The 22,744-nt window shown below is 41.0% G+C and overlaps 1 protein-coding gene across 1 annotated transcript in view; it reads left to right on the forward strand.

Moving 5' to 3' along the window:
* Positions 1–22,444, forward strand: part of LOC130589075 (receptor-type tyrosine-protein phosphatase gamma-like) — a gene marked incomplete at its 3' end in the record, with an annotated part of 209,200 nt that extends 186,756 nt beyond the window's left edge. Inside the window, exons 3-4 of the mRNA XM_057390219.1 lie at positions 16,721–16,900; positions 22,296–22,444. Of these exons, the coding sequence (XP_057246202.1) occupies positions 16,721–16,900; positions 22,296–22,444 (329 nt within the window). The remainder of the gene's footprint in view (positions 1–16,720; positions 16,901–22,295) is intronic.
* Between the last annotated feature and the right edge of the window lie 300 nt (positions 22,445–22,744).

Genomic DNA, 22,744 nt, shown 5'->3' on the forward strand with positions numbered 1-22,744 from the left:
CAGTAGCTACCAAACTAGGAAGGAGCCTTGCATTGTGTGGTTCAGTGGGGATCAGCTTGGAATAGAAATGGCCCAAAAGGGTGAGGCAGCACTGCCAGGTYTGGGAGTTTTATTGTGTTTARTGTTTTTAAGYCACAGCTGCTGGAGTCTTCTAYTGAGAKRAAAATTCATCAGCTTYCATGTGAAAAGGCAGCAGTTGTTAYGGGAGAGGAACTTGAAAGTCTGTCCCAACTATTGCTGACTTGGGGGGAAGGTCACATAAAATGACCTCCCAAAACACTTTGGTCATATTTTTGTAATTAAATATCATCCTTTGGCGATGAAAGGCATAGGGGGATTGGGAATGCTGTAAACAGAGAGGCAAGTTCTCCATCCAAGGTGAACCTTTTGTCTTCCCAGTGTAGCAGYGGCTGCAGGACCATGGCTCTGGGTMACATATGGGCTGAGGAAAAAAGCCACTGCAGGGGTGCTTTTAACACACCACAATCTTTTTTCAGGTTTTGGTTTGTTTATTTGTTTGTTTTGATTTTAGAAGCAAACACATCTTTTCATATGGGTTGAGAAAAATTAATCCTAATGCTTTGTTGAACCATGTTGCCACAACTGTAGTCAGGGCTAAAACAATGTATAGGTATGAAAGAAATTGAAGTAAATCCTATGGTTAGTTAGTCTTCCTTTTAAAAATTCTTAACAGTTTAGAACTGTATTTGTAGAAGCATTATTAAATAAACTCTGGCTGTGGCATGTTTGCTTTAGGACCTTGTTTAGCAAAGCACTTAAGTAAATACATCATGTGAAGCCTGTGAATGATATTGTATCTGTGCAATGAATAGAGCACACAAACGAGTGCTCAGTGTCCAAGATATGAGGAGCCCTTGAACTGGAACTATTCACACAATTAAAGTTAAACATTTGCTGAAAAGACATTGGATTATTCAGCTATTTAAAGTAAAGCATGTGCTTAAAGTACTTTGCTGAATCAGAGCCTATAAAAAGAAATGTTCACAAAAACATGTGAATGCTGAAAATGGAAACKAATCTCTAGTTAACTGATATTGTGTGGCTGCACAAGTGAGCTAAAGCTGGGTTAGCTCGGTGCATCTCACATCCGAGCTCCAGGCTCTGAGCTTTGCTCAGGAGCGTTTATGCTGCTGCCTGGGGTGAGTAAAACTGAAGTCTATTCTAGGGCAATAAATCCACTGCTTAGTTTGCAAGTCATCATAGCAGGAGCATTATGCTACATGATATGCATGCTATAAAATGCAAGGCTTCTCTGAACCTCTTAATCGAGGCATAAACTGGAGCTGTGAGGTAAACTCTGGAGGCTGAGTGTGAGTAAAGATCAATAAGATGTGTCTCAGTAACTCTTAAATTAATAAACTTCTGCTGCTGATTTACTAGCTTCTCTGTGTTAGTGGAGTTATAAGTGGTTATATCCAGAATTTACTTTAGAATAAGCCCTGCTTGCTTTTTTGCTGTGATGAAAACCTGACAAGACCAGCAGGACCAAAAGTCAGCTGGTATCAGCCACTGATAGTTAAAAAGATGCAACGACTCTCACAAAGTTTTACTATTTGCATRAGCTTCTGTCCCATAGAAAATCATCTCCCCCCAAAGGTGTGCACCAGTTTGTGCTTCTGAGAGCAAGGGCTTGTGCAGGACACATCACAACTGGGGAAGAACCAGGAGTGCTGCATGTGCTTCTAAAGCAGGCATTAAAAAAAGGCCTGGAAAAGATCCAAATAAATTCTWTTTTACCAGGGAATAACCCGCCACCTTTTTTATTGCTAGACAGTAGGAAGAATATAGGTGTCATCTAGAGTGCAGGAGTCACTCCCATTCTGAGATAAACAGCAATCCATGGATTCTCATTGTGCTGCTCATAAAGACAATGGAAGTGGCTCTGAGCCGAGCACTGAAGGGTGTTTGTCTCCTGGACACCCAAGTGGGTCCAGGGTGTATTAGYCCAGCTCTGGTGTTGATGGGTTTGGTTTCTTTTGTTATTTCCCCTGGCGTGAGATTCTGCTTTGTATTTGTCAATAAAGTCAGGTACTCTGGAGTTCTGCCAGGATCAGTTGCTCAAAGGTAATGAGACCAGCCAAAACAAATCAGGGGAGATTGAAAAGAGATAATAATTTTAAGGTTCTCATTTACCTTCTGGCTCCAGGATTTTTTTTTTATTTTTTTTTTTTGGTATGTTTGTGTTTCCAAATTTTCCTGTGAAACCACGGACCCTGGGAACTTTCTAGTTTAAAATGCTGGTCATAATTCATTCTCATGAGACCAACACTTTAGTCTCTTGAGTCCACCAAGAACAGCTTTAATAAAGTCATTAAATTACTTRAGAAATGCTCTATAATCAGGAAGGTTGTGTTTAATTATATATTTTGATCCTTGTTCCCAAATACTCYTCTGCAATTGCCTTAAAATACTCASAATACTCTTAACTTATATATACTTTTGTACTGGAAAGGAATTCCAGTCACGGATTGAAATCTGTTTTGCATTTTACTTTGAGCAAAATAAAACCAGAAAGTCAATCTGCTCCTCCAAAGGCTCCTCYTGGTTTCAGTGTAAGGTCACAGATACCACAGGAATGCAGACAAGTGCAGCAGTGCAGTGGGATGACATTGCTCAGCACAGTAGGAATTGATCTTGTCCCCACAGGGAGCCACTCGACATCTGGATTTTTGTAGATGAAACTATTAAGGGTTGACCTGAAGGAAAAAAAGAACTTTTTTGAATATTTGTATGTGGTAYTTAGGCTGGATCTGTTAATCTGTTTGCCCCCATGCCATTGCTGCAAGTCCATTGACAAGTTCCATCAGAGCTGAAAGAAGAAATCTAGGCTTTTGGAGGATATCTGTGATTTTGGAGAGACAGGATTCCTTTACTCATCTCTGATCCTTGCCCTTCCTGCAAATGTCTGGATTCAGAAATCTGCATCTCCATCAAGGGAAAATGCTGTGTCCTGARGATCACTTGCAATCTGCCCCCAGAAGGCAAATAAGGTCTGGGCTGGACACCTTGTGAGCTGGTGTAAGAAGCTGTAATTTGAGGTTTGGGGAGCAATTAAACATGGGCACAACCTTTAAAAAACAAAACAAARCCAACAAGCCACACAATGACTACTCAAGATTTGATTTCTTCAGCGCTCACCTTTCTGAGCAAGGTGAAAACTGTTTTTAAGGCTCTGAGAGGTGACTTTATGAAGTGTAGTGACTCATGCTTGTCATGTCAGTATGTGTTATCCAACTGTTTCTTCTGGCATGAAAACCTGTTACTTTTTGCTGATAATGGAAAAGTGGGGAAAACCACAAAATCTGTGATTCCTTCACCTGGAACAGAGCAAGCTTTCCAACAGTGCTSTGGAAATGTAACAAGGGTTTCCTTGATTGAGTGAATTGTTTACAAACCTGAGTAACTATCAAGGATACCAGGGGTTAAGTGAGATAATTTATTTTTGATGAAAATCAGAAATAACAAAATCTGGTTTCTATTCTGTGAATTAATATGCCAGTTAAGGAACTGGAAATACTGTTCAAGGAACATCTAGTTTGTAAATGAATAAGGATTTCAGTCCTGGAGAGGAGAATCTGTACAAACTACGCGGTGAAGGCTGCTCTGTTGGAGTGTGAGGTTTTGCATAACAGGTGAACTGAAAATGATGGATATGACAGGAGCTATATTTAAATGAGCCGAGTTGAAAGCAGTGCAAGAATAGAGGAAAATGATATACACAAATCACAGCGAATCCTGTCCTCTGCAGATCTATTTCTTTTGTCACAAGCAAAAATTGCTGTGATGGAACATGAGGAACTAACTTTTGTGACTGAATGAGTYGAAACAACCGTCTGAGTCTGGCAAAGGTACATGCCTTGCAGCATGTGAAGAGGAAAGAAACAAATATCTTCTGGRAAAAAAAATGAGTAAAAGTTGTCATTTTCCAGGACTTCTGAAGGATTTTTAAGGAATTTTTTTCCTTATGTAGAAGGAAACTTCAAGATTACAGTATCCAGTGTTTTAGGTCAATACAGTCATAGAATTTCTGAACAGGAATTTGTTGTGAAAGGTCAAAGTTGGGATGAAAAATACTGTGAATGGGTCTTTATCCAGCCAAGTTTCTGGTATTTTTCAAGTATTTTTGGCATGTATTTTTGAGTTTTAGCTTAAAAGAAGGACTGGGAGAGTGTAGAGTGAGTGATGTTGTTTTGTACAGCACAGGCTGGCCTGCACTAGCATGGTGTGAGAATCATGTGCTTCCCAGACTCTGGTAGTGGAAAAATATTGTGGTGATTAAAATCATAGTTTAGGGCATGTTCAAAACAGAGGGGAGCCCCACAAGTCTGTGGTGTCTTTATATTCTCAAGGGAAAGTCCTGATGTTCTCAAATTCAGCACCAGTCTTGTCACTTCAKTGGCACCCCACACTTCTTCTGTCCTAAGTCACCATCTCTTTGTACCTTGACCTTAAACACAGCAGTAACTATGCTTCAGWTTTACTTCTTGACATTACTGAGATGATTTAAACATTTCAAGTCATGTTCCTGGCTGGAGTCATTAGGTGGGGCATGCAATRAATTTCATATTTATATTTAGGAGTTTTCACTTCTGTTACTCTAGGCTTTAAAGCACTCATGCTTTAAGTAGCARTTTACCTTTTTTGTAATTTGCTGTAAAAGTTGAAATGTACTGTTCTTCTATATTTCCAGGTGCCCATAGTCTCAGCTATGCTGCTGTAATCACTGAAGTGATTCTCCCATTTGCATTGTTTGGGTTTTTTTCCCCAATTTTTTAATACTGTGTGAATCCTGCATCTGTCCTTGTTATGTCAGACTTTCACAAGGGCYGCTCAGGTTCATCTCCAAACTCATCCTTTTGGTGAACATCTAGTGCTTGCCAGTTTTTCCCCCTCAAGAAATTTCCTACATATTGAGCAAAAWTGGTAAAAATGATGTGTTTTTTGGTTACCTCTCAAAAAGCTCCTGCTGGGACGGACAGTGAGCTGTCTACTAGTGTTGAATCAGAAAAAGCTGCATTTTTCCTAGGTACAGCTTTGTTATGAAGTTCATTTGACTGAAAATATTTTGCATGCTTAACTACCTGCTGGTGAATTTTTCTATGCCAAGTAATGTGTCAGGAGCTAGCCGAGCATAGTAAGTTAATTACTTGTGTGCACACTGTGAAGGAAAAGCAAACAGCAAGGCACCGGTGATACGAAGAATGAGACTTCATTTCAGTCACCAGAGATTGTGTTGTTAATGAATCCGCTCAATCAGCAGGGAATTGGTAAYGTAGATAAGCCCAGGTATGGTTGTGTACTGATAGGAAGATTAGTCCTTCAACCAAAACATTGTTTTTAGGGAGAGTTTGCTAATATTGAATAGTTTTTTCAAAAGCGACGGTGAGGTAAAGTAACAGCCTGAATAATTATGGCCGTCTCGAAAAGACATCATGCTGCTGCTGCTGCTGCTGCTGCTGCTGCTGCTGATGATGATGATGATGATGATGATGATGATCTTCTAATGTGCTCTGCAGACACCATATAAATCCGGTATCTTACAGATTCCACAGTAAAACGCTGCATTCCAGATTCTATTTTATGGTATATGTCACTGTGGGCTGTTCAGGTGTAAAGAGCACAGGGAGGTGTGTTCAGAGCTGCTGCCTGCCCCACACCGAGCAGGGAGGGGTGTGAGAGTGTCTGCCTTGCTCCTGAGCATCCTTGGTGGCAGCAAGTGAGGATGCTCCCCCAGGAGGCACCAGGAGCTGTGTGAGCTGCAGGCRTGAGATGGAGGGACAGGTGATGCCCCTACATTGCCCTGGGGAAAATTCATCTGGGAACAGCTGCACCCCAAAGCCTGCAGGCTGCACTCTGCTCCCTAAACGAACAGTTTATGCCGTGCTGGAGGAAAGAACTTTTATTCCAGCTGGGGTATTTTTTTGTTGTTTTTTTTATTTAACTCGGTGTTTGAATGTGCACCTCAGGTACTGTGGGAGTGAATCTCCTGCAGCGCTCACCCCGACTCCATCCATCACAGTTCTTCGCTGCCAGCTCTCTGCAGCAGCTGCTTTTCCCCTACAGCAGCTGCTCAGGTGTTTGTGAGCATTTCCCTGCCCAAGGGTAGTGCTGGGTAAGGCTTTGGGGCAGGACAGGGGCTGCTGCCAGTGCCCTCTTCCAGCATTGACAGGCTACTTCCTAAAACTCAGCCAGACACAAGGGGTACAAGTGAATAAGATCCACCATAGGAACATTAGGTGCTTTCATGACTTTGGTTTGTTGGGGATTTTTGGCTTTGTTTGGGTTTTTTTCGGTGGGTTTGTTTATTTGTTTTTTCCTACCTCTGGTCTTYCTTATTTGGAAAACTAAAGCTGGAACAGTTTAAGCCGTTAAGCGTACTGGAAATGACAGATAGAGAACAAAAATGAGAAAAGCGGTTGTAAATGTTCTCTGTCAGCCACAGAAGCAGTTCCTTCTGATGGAGTACCTCAGGCTGGACACTATGGCTGCTTATTGTCCTCCTATTCATTCCTGTTAAATTAATGGTAGAAACATAGACTGAATGTTAATAGAAGTTGAGGCCAGGGTTCACGATGTGTCATTAAGTAAAAGCTGGCAATCTCCCAGGAACTCTCCCGGGAGCTATTTTACTGGTGCATATTAGTGAAAGGGACAGCTGGATTGAGAAGGCTGCTGGAACAGAGATGCCATTAAGAACTGASTTGGGCAAAAGTTGATTTTCACCTAAAAAGGCAATATCATGGCAAAGCCAGTATTTGTCAAGATTTGATGAGTGATTTTGGGGACTGCAGTGTTGTCTGTGATGTAATTAAACTGTAAGGTCCTTATCTTGTGGCTGTCTCTGGTCAGGTTAGGATCAACAAGGAGTTTTGAAAAGCTACGGGTGACATGTTTCAACAACAGATAATTTTATCTTCCTGGCTTTATTTTTTAAATCCACCCTCTCCTCAGGACACTTCTGTTTTTTGTAAATGTTAAATCTGAGCCAAAGCAACAAGTGAAAATCATTTTTGTAGTAGGTTTCTTTTGAAAYCATGAGTACTTTTCAGCAGTGCCTCTGGATAGGCTTTATTGATATCAGCCCTCCCTCCCTTTATTCCCTTTCTATATTGCTCTGTGCTCTCTGTGGGTGTTTTATTAACTTGCATCCTGCAAAAATTCAATAAAAATATACAATTTTCTTCTGTCTTTCCTCCTCCTTTTTTTTTTTTTTTTTTTTTTTTTTTTTTTTTTTTTTTTTTTTTTTTTTTTTTTTTTCTGGCTTTCAGAGACAGAGCTCTGGGGAGGGTTTTTTTGGTTAGTTCCGAGGAACAGATGGGAATCAAGGAAAGGTACTTTCTGTTCCTGTACCCACCCAAATTGGAGGTAATTAAGTTACAGTGAGGCATCATTTACGTTAGCAGTCTCTTTGGTGAGATCAAGCCTATTAAGGRTACACATGAGAATTAATAGGATTCAAGTCTGTGGTGACTGGAGAAATAACGGGAACTGTGTTTTCTCTAAATGTTTYTGCAGGAACCCTGGCACCAGGGTCTGCAGTGGGACAGTTGGGTCTTGCACAGCTTTTTATCTCCATAGCTCTCCTCAAGTTCTGAGCAGCCCTTGCAGATGCTCTGATGAGACAGGTGAACTTCTCCCTTTGTAAAGGAAGGGAGGGAAATGGAGCGTGTAGCTCCTGGTGGTAGGAAGGAGACAGAGAAGCAAGATGGGAATTTTAGATTTCCTGACGTAAATGTCATGGCTTATTACTGTCACTGTCGTTCAGTGTTCATCTCTGAGCCCCTGGGCAGGTTCAGCAGCGTGGGAGCATTGATGCTTCAGCAGGGTCTCAAACAACCCATGATCTCTGGTTTAAAGACCACAAAAGGGTTCCTGAGCCCATCATGTCTGTTCTTGAGCATTTTCTTCTTGCCTCACTACTCCTGCAGCCTGAGCTCTGTCTCCCACAGTTTCAGCTCAGCAGATGCTCCCAGGCTGCTGCCCAGTTTCACCTCCAGATCCCGTGGGACTTTCACCAGCAGTGTGGTGGTAGGGTCACAGGCACAGAGTGGCAGSCTGGCTGTTCGTCTTCCTGGCTTTTGCCTGCTCTGGGTGTTGGCAAGGGTGGYTGTAATTAACACCAAGCCAAATTAAGGTAATCTTCCTTCCTTTTCTTTCACCAAAGTCTCCTTGAAGCCCCCAAAGCCTCCATCTGCATCCAACAACTCTTGGGTGGGGAAAGTTTTCTGCTCCAGTTTCTTCCTCTTGTTTGCTCAGATTTATTTCCACTTCGCCTTTTCCTTGGTGTAGCCCAGATGGAACCATGGTTTACATCAGCATTATATGAACTGCTGCTTTTTCATATGTTTAATTCCATGAAACACCAGGYTCATTCCTTCTTTTATCTTTGCTCTGTGGAAGCAATGATGTTTCTTTTCTTTCTCATGGGAAGGCTGATCACCTTTCTGGAGTGATCTGGAAGATCTGGCCTTGGAGAAGAGAGCATAAAGCATGGTGTTAGAGAGAAGGGGAGGTTAGCCCAGGGGGCTGCATCTGCTCAAGTTTGAGATGCTTTGTGCTGTGTTTGTTCAGTTGAAGCTGTTTGAGGCAGCAGCTGTTTGCCAGKGAGGGTTGGAAGAATGGAGCCCCTCTTCCTTCTGCTGCACTGGGGCACTACAGCAATATAAACATCCCTCCTGTTATCATTATGCAGCTATTGCCCTGTAAATGAAAAAAGAATAAGAAAGGGAGACCCTTCTGCAGAGAAACTTGGCCTGGATGTGACCTGTCCAAGGCACCCTTTCCCTGTCCAGGCAGCCATTACTGAAATCTATGTCTTCCTCCCAGCAGCACAAAGTGCTCTCACTGAGCTACTGCATTGATTCATAATACATCTTCATTCTGTAATTTCCATTAGGATTTATACTTCTTAAAATTATATTTAGGAAAAAATCTATTTTTATGTCTGTCCCTAGTCTTCATGGGGCTTTACTCAACTAGTATAGGAATAGAAGAAAGTTAATTTATGATGTCTTCATATAAATTAATCTCCTGTTTTTTCCTTATATTGTAAGTTATCACCTCGTTTATTATATGCAGCTCAGGGTGAGCAGTTTTTAAAAGGCCTCTGACAGTTATGAAATGAATGGTGCGATATGTCARATGCATTTATTAAAAATGTAGAAAATTGTAAAAAACAGAGGATGTAGATGTACATTGTCTCAGTCACTTGCCACCAGCAGGCAYTTTCAATACCACAATTTATCCTCCCACTCAGTGAGTTCTGCATGATAATTTCATTGATATTGTTGTGCTCTGTGCTCAGTATAAATAATTTTGAAATACTACTTATAAAACTCAACAGGTCATTAGGCAAGTCTATCTAGAGTTTATTGTGTGAGACACCCCTGAAACAGCCCCAAACTATTTTACCAGCACAGCTAAACTTAGTACTGTTTTCACTTCTGTGTGGTGGTAAATTATCCAGCTCACAAATGCTAAAACTTGAAATGTTTATGGAAAAAGCTTGTTTTAGTAATTACACTAACTCCACTTTTTTGTGAGCTTCCTGCAACATTAGTCCTAAGGTCCTGGTGTTTCCTAATGTTGGATATTTATCATACATTTGTGCGGCTGGCAGGTTGATAGGTACAGTGGGAGCTTCATACAAGATTCATGGCAGCTTCATGCTTTTTTGAGGAACAAAATTGGGATGCAGGAAGTCTGTATATGTGTGTGTGGGGGGATATATATTAAAAAAAACACCGTGTTTGTGACCGTGTAATAGAGATGTTCACTAAGGAATACAAAGGTTGAAAACATACATTAAAAACTTCGCCAAAGGTAATTGAAGGTTAGGAAGTTTAATTAAAGAATCCAGCAATAACTGTAGCATCTGCGGATATGAAAGTTTAAGGAGAACATGCACGTCACTCTGWCTTTCGGTTTAAAAGCTGCAGACATTATAGGATAGTTTATATTTAGGAGCGTGATTTAAAGCCTTTCTTTGCATCTGCCACTTTTTGGCAGCCTGACAGTATCACTGACACAATTAGTTTTGAAGATCAGCTTTCCTTCCACAGCSCCATGGCTGGGCAGTGCTGGAGCTGTGGTGGCATCGGTGCTCCTGTGCTGCTGCTGCCTCCAAGGTTATCTCAATCCAACCCCTTTTTGTTCCATCTTCCCGTATTCTGTGTTTGTTCCAACAACTGCTGGTTAAGATATCTCTTATCASAGATCATTCTTGGGGAAAGTTTCTTTCAGATTCTTTGGCTTCTCAAAAAAATGTCACTGTCTGTTTAGGACTCTCTGCACACCTTCCCTGCACTGAGCTTGCAGACTGGGTAATGCTCAGACCTGTTTGGGTCTCAGCAAGCTCTTCAGGATCTTGCTCTCGGTATTCGGTCTCATTTTTCAAGCAGTAATTGGAATTTTCTGCAAGCACGAGTGTCTCATGTTAAACAGAGTGATGACAGAGAATAATAAAATGAAAAGCCCTTTTCCCTCAGGGCAGGAAATCTTTGTTCAAAGCAGCACTGTGAACTCTTAACTACAGGCTCTCCTTCTCCATCCCTTTGATTTTGGTATGCCATCATTTTAGAGCAAGACAGTATAATTTCAGCAACTTTTCCCCCTAATATAATGATATAACAACCTGGTTGCTTTCTCTGCAATGGGAAGACCCTCTGAAAGATGCTAGTGATTTTTATCAAGGCTTTCAGGGATTTTTATACCTTTACCTCTGCAGCCTCATGCGAAATCAATCAGCAAGAGATATGTCATTCAAATCATTCTTTTCGGCCTTGTATCTAAATGCAGTCTTTAGGCTCCATCTTACAGGTTTCACTTTATTTCTGCTTCCCAGGAAGGGACTGGACGTGAGAGGAGAGGGTAAAGGGAGGCTGATTTTTCAGCCAGTCTGGAATTTCAATACATGCTTTGCCTCCTGTCACTACTCACATAGCTTAAGCACCTTCTTTGGTGCCTTCCTGGACTTCCTGATGCAGCTCCTCTTAAATGGCAAACAGTGAGGATGAGATCTTATGGTATCAACTAACAGCTTCAGGGGTTTTGGTCCCAGATAACAGAGAAGAAGCCCCAGGACTGAGATTTCTGAAGGATCTTAAAATGCATTCATTTCTGTAGTGGATTTCACTGATATTTGTTTGTTTAAAGCAATTTTTTCCTGTTTGAAAATCCAGCCTGCTATTGAAGTTYATTGCTTTGTAGCTGAGCAAGGGCACCTCTTCCTTCTTGTTCTTTCTCTGTGTGGAAGAAAGGAACTGGTTTTGTTTACTGGTGTTGACATTTCAGTGTTTCCTGAGATTTGGCTCGTGATGGAACAATTCAAGTAGGACAGACTTGGAGGCAGAGATTCAGGCATGGAATGTCTCTCAGCTAAATGCTGAAATGCWTGGAGAGCTCAGAGCTGCCAGTCCATGGAAAGGGAAGCATTCTTATATATCCAGAGCATGTAAAACTTGCAGAGGTTCTTACCTGCCATGGTCCTTGGTGTYTGTAGGCTGCCCCTCCAGAGCTCTGTAAGCAAAGGTTGGGACCTTTCTTTTTATTTGAAGAGGAAATACCAGTTCATTCCATCCACCCCTGATTACTGGTTACATTTTGCCCTAAGAGAAACATGGAATTTTCTCCTGTATTGAGATGATGGGGTGGGATGTGTCCATGAAGTGACCTAGCTAATTTGCTTTAATTGCAGAAATGAGGGGTTTTGATTGCTTTGCAATCATTACCGTTTTCATTCAAAAATGAAAAGTGAAGAGACATCAAATCCAGACAAAGATTTGTCTGAGGTAATTTTGTTAAAAAAAGAACCAAGAAGAACAAATAACAAAAAACCTGAAAATCTGAAGCCTCTAAACTCATTCTTTACATGTCAGGCCTGAGATTCAAACCACGTTTTTGTAAAAAATGTTTAGAAAACAAGTGAAATTAAAATATATATATATATATATATATATATATATATATATATGTTTCTATTTCTGTCCCAACTTATGAATGAATGATGAAAATCACATTACTCAAAAATTGCTAATGTCTATTAAACTCTATCTGTGTAAAGGTATATGTGTTACCCAGCAGTTTATATCAGAGTAGATGATCCATTAATTAAAAAGTTATGTAAAATCAAGGAAATGCCAGTATTTTTAATAACAGATGTTTTATGCAAAAGACTGGGGGAGAAAAACAAATATATTTGATTTTTTTTTTTCTTAAGTGGAAGTTTTTATACAAGCTTTAATTAGATTTTGGCAGAATACATTACTTTAATGGTTTTTCATTAATGAAGACTGCTCRTTGCTTTGTACAGTAAAAAGAAGAAAAAAGTAATCTTGGATTCTATTTAAGGAGCAGACAGTGTATTAAAAAACTATTAAAGATACTGCAGTCATTGATGGAAAGATTTTGCATGAGAAAAGAATCTAGGAAGCGTCAGGTAATTGCAGACAAGGCTGGGTGATAACATCTCTGGCCTGGAGTGTGGGTTTGAAATGTGTGTGAGACCGAGATGCTGCTGAGCTCCTGAGCACAGCTCTCCTTGCAGGCTGGGGGAGACCTTTGGTCCCTCATTTCAGCACAGGAAAGGTCAAGTAAAATATGGTGGTAAAAGGTGGTAAAATATGCAAATGTTTGTATTGCGTTACCACCCCAGATCAACGGGCTTTCTGAAAACTGGTTRCAAAAAACTTGGGACTCRCCCTGGTTAAGCACCAYCTGCTAAAGCAGCTCACAGCTGGCAAGAAGCATGTCAGTCCCKCCACTCCAAACCCATCAGGGCAAAAAAACCCCTGTAAGTCTTKGGAAAAGCTATGCAGCTCTTCACACAAGCTGGACAGCAAAATAAACTKYTGACCACCTGAAACAGTCCTGTGTCATCATAYATGGCARTCAYTGCAACAGTGTTCCACAAAATTTCAGGGAGCTGTTAAGGTCTTTCACGAAAATTTATTATWCCTGCATAATACACCATCTTTCTCCAATGTTTGAGCATATTTGCCTTTGGCTGCCCTGGGGTGGATCCAGCCCTCCTGCCCATCATGGGCTGCTGTTGAAGATGCTCGATGTTATCAGTTGTCATTCTTTCTGTGCTGCCCCTGCATCAAACATTGCAGCCCCAGGATGGGACTGGCTGATGTTTACCTTTGCCTGCATGTTGTCCCACCATCTCAGTGGAAATGTGTATTATTTATTAACACAGGTGAGGGCTCTTCTCTTGGTTTCAGAAAACCGAATTATTTATCAGCCTTAAAAGGCCAACTCAAAGTCATTCGAAATTTTTATTTGATTAAAGCCGGCATGCTTACGGTTGGAAAAATGAAATACAAATAGCCATAAGTTCCTCTGTTTCAGATGGGTAAATGTCACACACAAAATTACGGGATTTCTTTTTTTTAACTAGGTTTAAGTGAAACAGTCTTTATTTAGTGTCATGTTTTTATTTAAAAGCATTTATTTAAAGTTCTAAAAAACAAAGAATTCAATAAAGCAAGACAGGTGTAACTGCAAATGATTAATGATATAATTCTCAGTACTTTATAAAGTGTCTAACGCTGAAGAGATTTATACAGTGCAGAATGGCAATTGTGCTTTGATGGAAGGAATAGGTAATCAATATCTGCAAGCTTGGAAAAAGTGTTCTATTTCCTCCTCTAATGATATAGGGGTTTTTTGCAAAGCAAGGATGTCTGAAGCATGAGACACTTGGAAGAAGAATTAATTTGAAATCTGTAGTGGAAGATCAGTTTCAATTAAAACTGCACTTGAATGTCCATGGAAAAAAACAGKCAGTTGGGCCTGAACCTTCTGATGGCTACCTGGGAATTCGTGAATCCCACTGCACTATCCTTGATTACATTTTATRGGTTGTTGAGCTTTACTTTTTTTATTCCTGTCTAGGGTTATAATTTATTTAGTTTGGTTTCCAACTCAGAAGTTTTTCTCTCCCCTCCCTGGCCCACCTTCCCCTTTCCATGCTCATTGTTAAAGCTGGGGCGGCCCCAATTCTGCGCTGCTGGGAACGGAGATGTTGGGGTCGTGGCCTCTATTTCTGTCTAGAGCTGCTGCCATAATGGTGTGGGTCACATTGCATGTAGTCATTTACATATCAAAAACTTGTGAAAGAAATTAATGGCAAGCCTAACCGTTTATAAAATCCTGGGCTGATTTTAACGAACAGGTCTTGAACCTCTAAATCGGAGCTTAGCCTTATGACTGTAATTTGGGATGTCAGGACTTGGAGTCACAGCACCAGCACTAAGTTGGGGTTTTGAATTGCTGAGAGAGYTCCATTGCATTAGATTTATTATTTTCTTTAATAATTCAGCACCAGTATGGAAGCATTTTATGCATGGAAACTTACACTGTCATCTGAAGGAAGCAGATACTGCTAGGCTTTATTTTGTTAGATTATAGATTTACAAGCAAACGAAGCTACTGTGTTTATAGAAGGAGATTTATTGCTATGAAATTAATTCAAGCAAGTTAAATTAATTTTTTTTAAGAAAAGCAGACTTGTTTTTTAAAATGAAACAAAGCCTTCAGAGGTCTGTGATAAACTACATTTCAGCAAGAGTCAGTTCAGGTACCTAAGTTACTTGMGGTTTTAATTCAACATGGTGGTTTGTTTGTTTACCCTTATGGCTTATTTTATTCATTTTGACAAGGCAGTTTTCACTGCAAATAGGTTGAGAGCTGGCTATACTTAAAATAAATAAATAAATAAATAATTGTGACAAGATGCATGGAAGAAACTCTACAGTCCCTGTTAAAATAAATCCGCCTACTTAAAAAAAAGAAAAAAAATAAAATAAAATTCCTCATTGACACCAGAATACTTAAAAAAGAAAAATTGGAGTGCACAGCTCCTTTTGAATGCACAGCTGAAACCACTGCGATAGCCTCTGTGGGCAGAGTGCTTTTGAAAAGCTCACCCCTTGTTTATAATAAAGCCAAAAAACGAGAGCTGGCAGGTTTGATTATAGTGTAGTGCTAAATATTTTAAAGCAAATTCCCAAATTTCATGGGGTAGATGCAAGGTTATATGGAAAGTAAATCTGAATTTCTAATTAACTCACTACAAACCAATTACTAAGAGCATCCTGATTGGGGAAAAATAGCTGTGTTTGAGTGGAACACATTTGGTTTCCCCCATATAGGGGTTTTAATAATTCTGTTCTCCTTGGCCGTGGTACATTGGGAAATAACTGAAAGCAGCTCTTGCTGACAATATAAATTGAACCATGAGATAAACGAAACTGATTTTTAACCTGGGCAGATGATGTAAATGATTTTTAAAGGATACTGCAATTTTGCCTAATTGTACTTGAAAGTTAAATTTTCTTGTGGYCGTTTGGGTACCAGACAGCATTTGTGTGTGATGAGTATAGCAAAATCTTGCTATTGATTAAGTGTCCTGCTCCAACTCATGAGAAGAGAGAACGAATGCACTTTGCAGCTAGACTGATTAAAACCCAGGGGCCAAAGAAACTGGCCTTCCCAACTGCTGGGTTTGGATGGCACTAAYTGAATTTCCATATGCTTCTCAGATGCAAGGGTAATAAATGCACATCGGTGCATCATTTCCTGCTGGCTGCCTACCGAACAGACCCAGTGATTGAGTTCAGAGGTGTGACACAGGTGTGACATCAGGGCTCTCAGGAGAGCAGAGTTCAGCTCTGGGTTGTAACTTGGTTTTGGTAGCTGAGCTGGGGCAAATTGCTTCCCTCCTCAGCCATCAATTTCCCTGCCTTTCCATGAGAATAATGGAGCTGATCGCTGCTGTAAAGCACTTCAAGCACTGTGAGCAACAAGTGCTTTACAAGAAACCTSTGCTGTTATTCCACTAGCTTAAACCACTGTTTTCACTCATAGGAAAATAACCTCTCAGTSTCTTTTAATACCACTTAAGAGATGAAGGGGGAGGTCATAAGAAAAAAAAGAAATTTTACATCCTCCTAATTGGGGTGCTGAGGGTTCCYGGTGTTCTAGTGCATCTAGGGCTCGTATGGGGTGTGGATGACAAGGTCTTTGTCTCAGATCTTTTATTTTTCCATATTATTTTAATTGACTGTCCATCAGAACCAGAAAACTCATGGAAGAATAGCAACAGAAGAAAGTTMCAGTGTATTATTGACAGGTCATTGTCCTGTTTACTTCATGCAGAGTATTTTTTTCCTTTGTTGTTCTCTTCAAATTTACTAACATACACTTAATGTAATTCTTTCTTTTAATCTCTTCTGGTTTCAAAACCTCCAAAAGAAATGAGAGCATTGATAAAGATAATATTATCTAAGCTTAGTATTGCAAGAACACAAGTTAATGTGTGGCTATTACATTATTTGTCCATAGTGAAAAGATAAACTATACAGTAATATATTAAGGCTGGAGCTTTCGSGAAGTTCCCGTAGCAACATGGTAATTGATATCATATGCACAAGAGGAGCTTGGGAACTGCAGAGAGTTTTATAGAATAGTAGTTTTTTAAAAAGGCCATTGTTCATACTGCTGGAGGCAAAGCTGGAACACAGCACAAGGCCAAAGGATTTGCTCCTCATAAGTTTACAAGTCTTAACCTCTTTCCGTTGTGGGAATTGTAACAGTGGTGGAGTTACCTGGGTAGTTTAAGTGCTTCATCCTCACATTTAAGAGTTGTCCAGCACTGTTGAGCCACTGRGATGTTGACATTGGTGTTTTTTGACAGGTACCTATGGTCCCGAGCACTGGGTGGCTTCCAGCGAGAAGTGTGGGGGGTCTCACCAGTCTCCCATAGACATCGTAGAYCACCTGGCCCACGTCGGGGATGAGTATCAAGAGCTGCAGCTGGATGGTTTTGACAATGAATCTTCAAACAAGACTTGGATGAAAAACACAGGAAAAACGGGTATGTTCTCTTCTGCTTSTCTCCATAGCCTGCCTGCAGTCAATTAGAAATTCAAGCCATGTTCCACCCTCCTCCTTTTTTCATTGTTCTGTTGTTTGGGTTTTGTGGCTTTTTTTTTTTTTATTTAATGTAATTTTTCAGTAGGAGCCACCAACCTCTGCCTCTGCATTCTGTGCAGAGCTAGTTCTGCAGATTGATTTTAAGGACTTTTTTTTAAGGGTTGCTTGCTTTTTTTTTTTTTTTTTTTTTTTTGGTTCTCAGTCTAAACTAATTCTCTTGGTAGTCAGTTGTTCCTCAGAATAAAAGGCAGTGTAAGAGTTTCAAGGTGTAACCTTGAATTATCAGCTTTGGGAGGCTGTAACATCTAATCCAAAAGAATGCTGAGATGCAAGGCTCAGGGGGAAGGAAAGGGGAAGTCTTAGAAATTGGAAGATTTTAGAGAAGAAAGAGCAATAACTGCTCAGAGTAGTGGGGGCTTATTAATGTGTTTCTGATATGATTATAGCACAGTGTTCTTCACTGAACTGAATCCTTTTCTGCTCTGTCTGTTCTAGCTTTTAGAGAAAAAAGAGCAGGCATGAGTACTGCTTATTTTTACCAAAACAGTTCACTGAAAGGTCAAGGTTGATTTATATGCAAAGCCGCATGCATTTGATTACTCTTTAATTCTAAAAACGTAAAAAGCAGAAATTATAAGGCCACCCTCTTCATTTGACAAGGTCAAGTATTTTTAGGGAATTGGATTAAACCACTAATTAATTCAATTTTATTTATTGGAAGTATATTTTTATCTTTATTAACATCTGACATGCATCTCTATAGTGCTCTCAGCAGCGTGGCCCCTGCCAGAGGTCTGCTGGCAGGACCCAGGGCGTGTACCTGCTCTGGAGCTGGTGACACAGCTGTGTACACAGCGTGCCCTCAGATACCCCCATCACCTCCAGGGCTCTTGGGATCTGAGCCRTGCTCTGGAGTCCAGCAAGTGCCTCAGACCCAGCTCCAGCAGTTCAGGATCTTAGCAGGAGTTATTGCCCCTCRGATGAAATGGAGTGGCAGCCTGTGAGCCTGTTTTCTTTCACTGCAAAGCAAATCCAGTTAGCATAAACCACCACCAAGCATAGCTGGGGGTTTTGCTGCATTACTGTTTTTTTTGGGTTTTTTTGTTTTGTTTTTTTTTTTTTCCCAGCTTTACTGAATAATGCTCCTGTTTCCTTTGAAGTCCTGACTTTGTTGCCCTTGGTAGCAACATGAGGTTCAGGAAAGGTTGAATGCTATGGAAATTTGGTGCTTAATTAATCTATGCATGTGATGCACCCTGCCCTTTATGGTCACAGAGGCTGTTTGTGGTGATCAGCAATAAATATAATTAGAAAGACCATGAAAATGTGATGATGGTGTTCTTCTAAGGAGCATGTTAATGCTGTCCTGTACATATAATAGTTACMTTGCTGCACATATAATAGGAAACCATGTTGGAATCACAAAATCACTTAGGTTGGATTGGATAAGACATTTAAGAGCATTGAGTCCAGCCATTAACCCAGCACTGCTAAGGCCACCACTAAACCATGTCCCCATGTGCCACATCTACACATCTCTTAAAAACYTACGAGGGATGGTGACTCCACCACTTCTGTGGACAGGCTCTTCCACTGATTATTTTTCAATATCCAATCCAAATCTCCCCTGGTAACACTTGACGTCATTTCTACATCTCCTGTCAGCTGTTACCTGGGAGAAGAGCCTGACCCCTACGTGGCTTACAACCTCCTTTGAGGGAGTTGTAGAGGGTGAGAAGGTCCCCCCTGAGCCTCCTTTTCTCCCAGCTGATCCCGCCAGCTCCATTCCCTTTTCTGGACATGCACCAGCCCCTCAGTGTCCTTCTTGTAGTGAGGAGCCCAAAACTGAACCCAGGATTCGAGGAGTGGCCTCACCAGTGCTGAGCACAAGGGCACAGTCACTGCCCAAGTCCTGCTGACCACACTATTGCTGGTACAAGCCAGAACCTTGTTGTGTTGAGCTGAAAAGTGCCAGCAGATTTTCCGGTCTCGGTGCAGTTGGCAATGAAAGCTGAACCTTCAGTCTTCTCTGCTGGATGATTTTAGCACTGCTGCTATATTTGATTTCCTCACCCATTGGGGTATGGATTTTTGCTGACAAGTTATTGCTTCTCAGAGCAACAGTAACTGTCACTTTTCTTGGTAACTTACGGCCTTTTACTGGTAACGTGAAGACTCTTTTTGCCTTGCTGTCAGCCCTGATTTCTTCTGCTGAGCTCCTAACTCCTCCCTTGTTTTATCAAGTCCCATTCCTTTTCTTGGTTTTGTGACCTTTTGAAGAAACTTGCCTGGCATTAATTTTTAAGGTGGTAAGTGGTAGAGCAGCAAACCAAGTAGGATGTTTTGGCTTGTGGGTAGAAGATAGAGGCTGGCTGTGCCATAAATCGCGATGTRTTTTGGCAGCAGAGTCCTGGAGCAGATGGCCACACGAGACCTTCGTATTGCAGACTGACAGAGACAGTAAACTAAATAACTGTTTAAGAAATGGTGATGGATGTAGAGGGCATTTCTCTGCAATTAATGACTGGTTAAAAGAGACAGGGGTCCCTGGGAAAGCCAAAGGCCCTTAACCTTAGTGCTCATTAACTAGCAGGAAGTGTGTTGCTTGGGTTATTGTTATTGCTGTAGACCTAATAATTTTCCTTTTTTTTACAATGAAACAATGAGTTATTTTTAAGCTCTGAAAGGTAATTCTGTTTAGATTTGTTCTGCTCTTTCTGGTGTCTCCCCTATATCAGGTACAGGGCAGGCAATGTACAGTAACAGCATTTCATTCAGAAAATGGAAATGGGTTTTTTAAGCCTCTGGCTTGACTAGAAATGCTTTTGTGCACAATTACATTGGCAAAGGCACTAATGTGGGTTTGATTTCATCACTGGAGTAGCTRGCCCTAGTATTAAATGCTAGAGATCACTTGGAGGATATACACATATTTCATAGTTGTATTTGCACAAATTGTGCTCATACCAAGAACTTCTAAAATCTCCTTCTGCTTAGGGAAACTTACWAAAATTTCTACCAGAGATGTGTTTTTGTTAAATATTTTTCCTGTTTGATGTGCATCACTCTGGCTGGCCCTGACCATCAGAGCTGCTTTGAGTCCAGGTTTATTCCTGCTCTCCCATGGGTGACGGGCATCCAACACCAGCCCTGAATCTGAAAATGGCATCACACAGTTGTGGTACTGGCTGCTGCAAACTACTTCCTTTGGGTTTGTAATCTCAATTATATAGTATTTTAAATTAGTGGCCTTTGGGGGTTGATTCCTTGCACTCTACAGAAATCCTGGGATAAAAGCAGTGGCTCCCAAAGGCCAGAAAGGTGATGTTTGGTTATTCCAGTCCTGAATACCAGGGCTCACAGGAAAAGAAGGAAAGCTCCTGGCAGTAAGGGGATGCTGCTAAGCTGGGAAGGTGAGGGGATGCTGCTAAGCTGGGAAGGTGATGGGAACATGTGTCATACAGCTCAGCAGTGTAAGAAATACTGTAAAATGAACAATTAGAGGAACATTTCAGATTGTACATCCTCCTAATTATCTTTTTAATTATTCATCTAAAACAAGTAAAATGACCCCTGACAGAGCCATAAATTATTTAGGAACTATCAAATATTTATTAGATGCAACTGAATCTCCACAGAGGTTTTTAACAGATGCATGCAAATCTGCTTTGCTGTATTCCTCATCTCCCACGATTTCATCTATGGAATTTRTAACTAATTGAATGAAATTTTTCACTATTTAAAATACTGCTGAGCTCATTGAGAATTTTTTTAAGGGAGGTAGAGAGCAGTGGTGCTTTCAGTCACAGATTTGGTGTGAGCAGAGAGTGAGTAGCAGCAGTACCCTGGCTGGCACAGGCAGTACCCTATAGCCAGTTCTGCACCACCCATCCTCCCACACAAGCGCTTGGATGCGAAGGGAATGCCGAAAGAAGCAGAAATCATGGAAGAAAACAGCCCTGTGATTTTGCTGGCGCAATTTAGAAACATCTGAACATCTCATGCAATTTAACATTTAGATGGTTTTGACACAAACCGTTTAAAGCTGAGCTGTGTGGAAAAATTGCACCTGAGATGAGGCTGCTGTTGCTCACCATCTGTCCTCAGGGAAGGGCACAAAGCCTGGCCTGCAGCAGAGCTTGAACTCAGTCACCAACAGAGAAATAACTTTTATTTTATAAGTAGCTTTTTCTATGTTGTTTTTTTCAGCAGTGAATAAAATCCTCCCTCTTACATAAGAAAATTGGATTTATATTAATGTTCCCATTGCGATGACACAGTTGGCTTAAGAACACAGAGAAATCCTTGTGGGTTTTGCTATTTCCATTAAAAAAGAAAAAAGTCTTCAAAACCAACCCCGCAACTTTAATCACAGGATTCTAAGCACAGCAAGCACTGGTCTGCAATGACTTTTACAAACTCAAATTTTAATTCTGTTTTTCAGCAACGGTTTTGTGAGGGATGAGAAGAAAGAATTTTGTAGGGAGTAATTTTTAGGAATGGTGTGTATTGAAAACAGGAGATGCTGGAAAGGAAGGTAATCTTGTAGTGAGACTAGCAGAAAGGAATTTTTTTGAAAGCTTGGTCAGACTACAGGCCTCCCCTGTAACATGTATCAGCTTCCTCCTTACGATTCTGCCCTCTGTTTGGACCTATGGCTTTTATTGTTACATAAAATACAAAGGCTTTTGGAAGTGAAAAGAAAATACAAAGAAGATCTTTCTGACCTCCATTGAATCACGTAATAATAATGTCAGAGTTASTGTAGTAAAACCCAGTTCTTATGGAGGATGTCTCATGAGTGGGTCTCAAAGACATTATTGTGACTCTCCCCATTTTACAGAGAGGAGGAGCAGGGAGGCCAAGGAAAGCACCCAGCATGTCCAGCAGTAGAGGTGGGACAGGGCACAGGGGTCCCCACCAACAAAAAAGAGGAAATCCAAGAAACAGGAAACCCATTCTTTGCCTAACTTGTGATCTGCAGACCTTGAGGGGTTTATAARGGCAGGGACTGTGGTCAGCCATTACTCTCTGGAACCACATTAAAMAGGTTTTGATGTAGTTTCCATTTAAATTTTAATCAAAGTCCAATAAGGAGGGCAAAATGTCCTTGAGAAATTTGGACTTTGGGATTTTCTGTAGTCCGTGTAACTTCTTAATGACTTCCAGAATTAGCCAACATTACTTGCAGACCTTTCTTTTAACCAATCCCTGTAAAGAGGAAAATGATGACCCRACATTTTACTTGCATTAGAAGAAGTTCTGATATAATGAGCAAAAACTGCTTCAGAAAAAGTGTGCTAAAGAGTTTCTTTCTTATTGTTCTGTGTGCGCAGTTGCTATCCTGCTGAAGGACGATTATTTTGTCAGTGGTGCTGGGTTACCGGGCAGATTCAAGGCAGAGAAAGTGGAGTTTCACTGGGGCCAAAGCAACGGATCAGCTGGCTCTGAACACAGCATCAACGGCAGGAGGTTCCCTGTTGAGGTGAGTGGAGAGACATCTGCTTGTGTTCTCAKAGAAAACAAAACCAGAATCTATTGCTGCAGTCTGAGGCTACTGTGAGCTAGGGCAATGTTTCTTTCAGCGCACATATCACTTTGCAGGCCCTTCCGGCCCCGCAGCACTCCATCCATCATCCCCCATGTGCTTCTGCAATGTCAGCTCCGAGCTCTGCCGTGCTGGCCTTGCCAGCTCTCCTGTCCCATGGGTTAAGTTGCAAACAGCTACTTTGCTCATTTCTCCCATAAGCTTTCCATGTGTGGGAGGATCTCCTTACAAATATCC

This window comes from Malurus melanocephalus, unplaced genomic scaffold, assembly GCF_030028575.1.
Source record: "Malurus melanocephalus ecotype Western Australia unplaced genomic scaffold, MMel_1.1 scaffold_24, whole genome shotgun sequence".
Lineage (NCBI taxonomy): Eukaryota > Metazoa > Chordata > Aves > Passeriformes > Maluridae > Malurus > Malurus melanocephalus.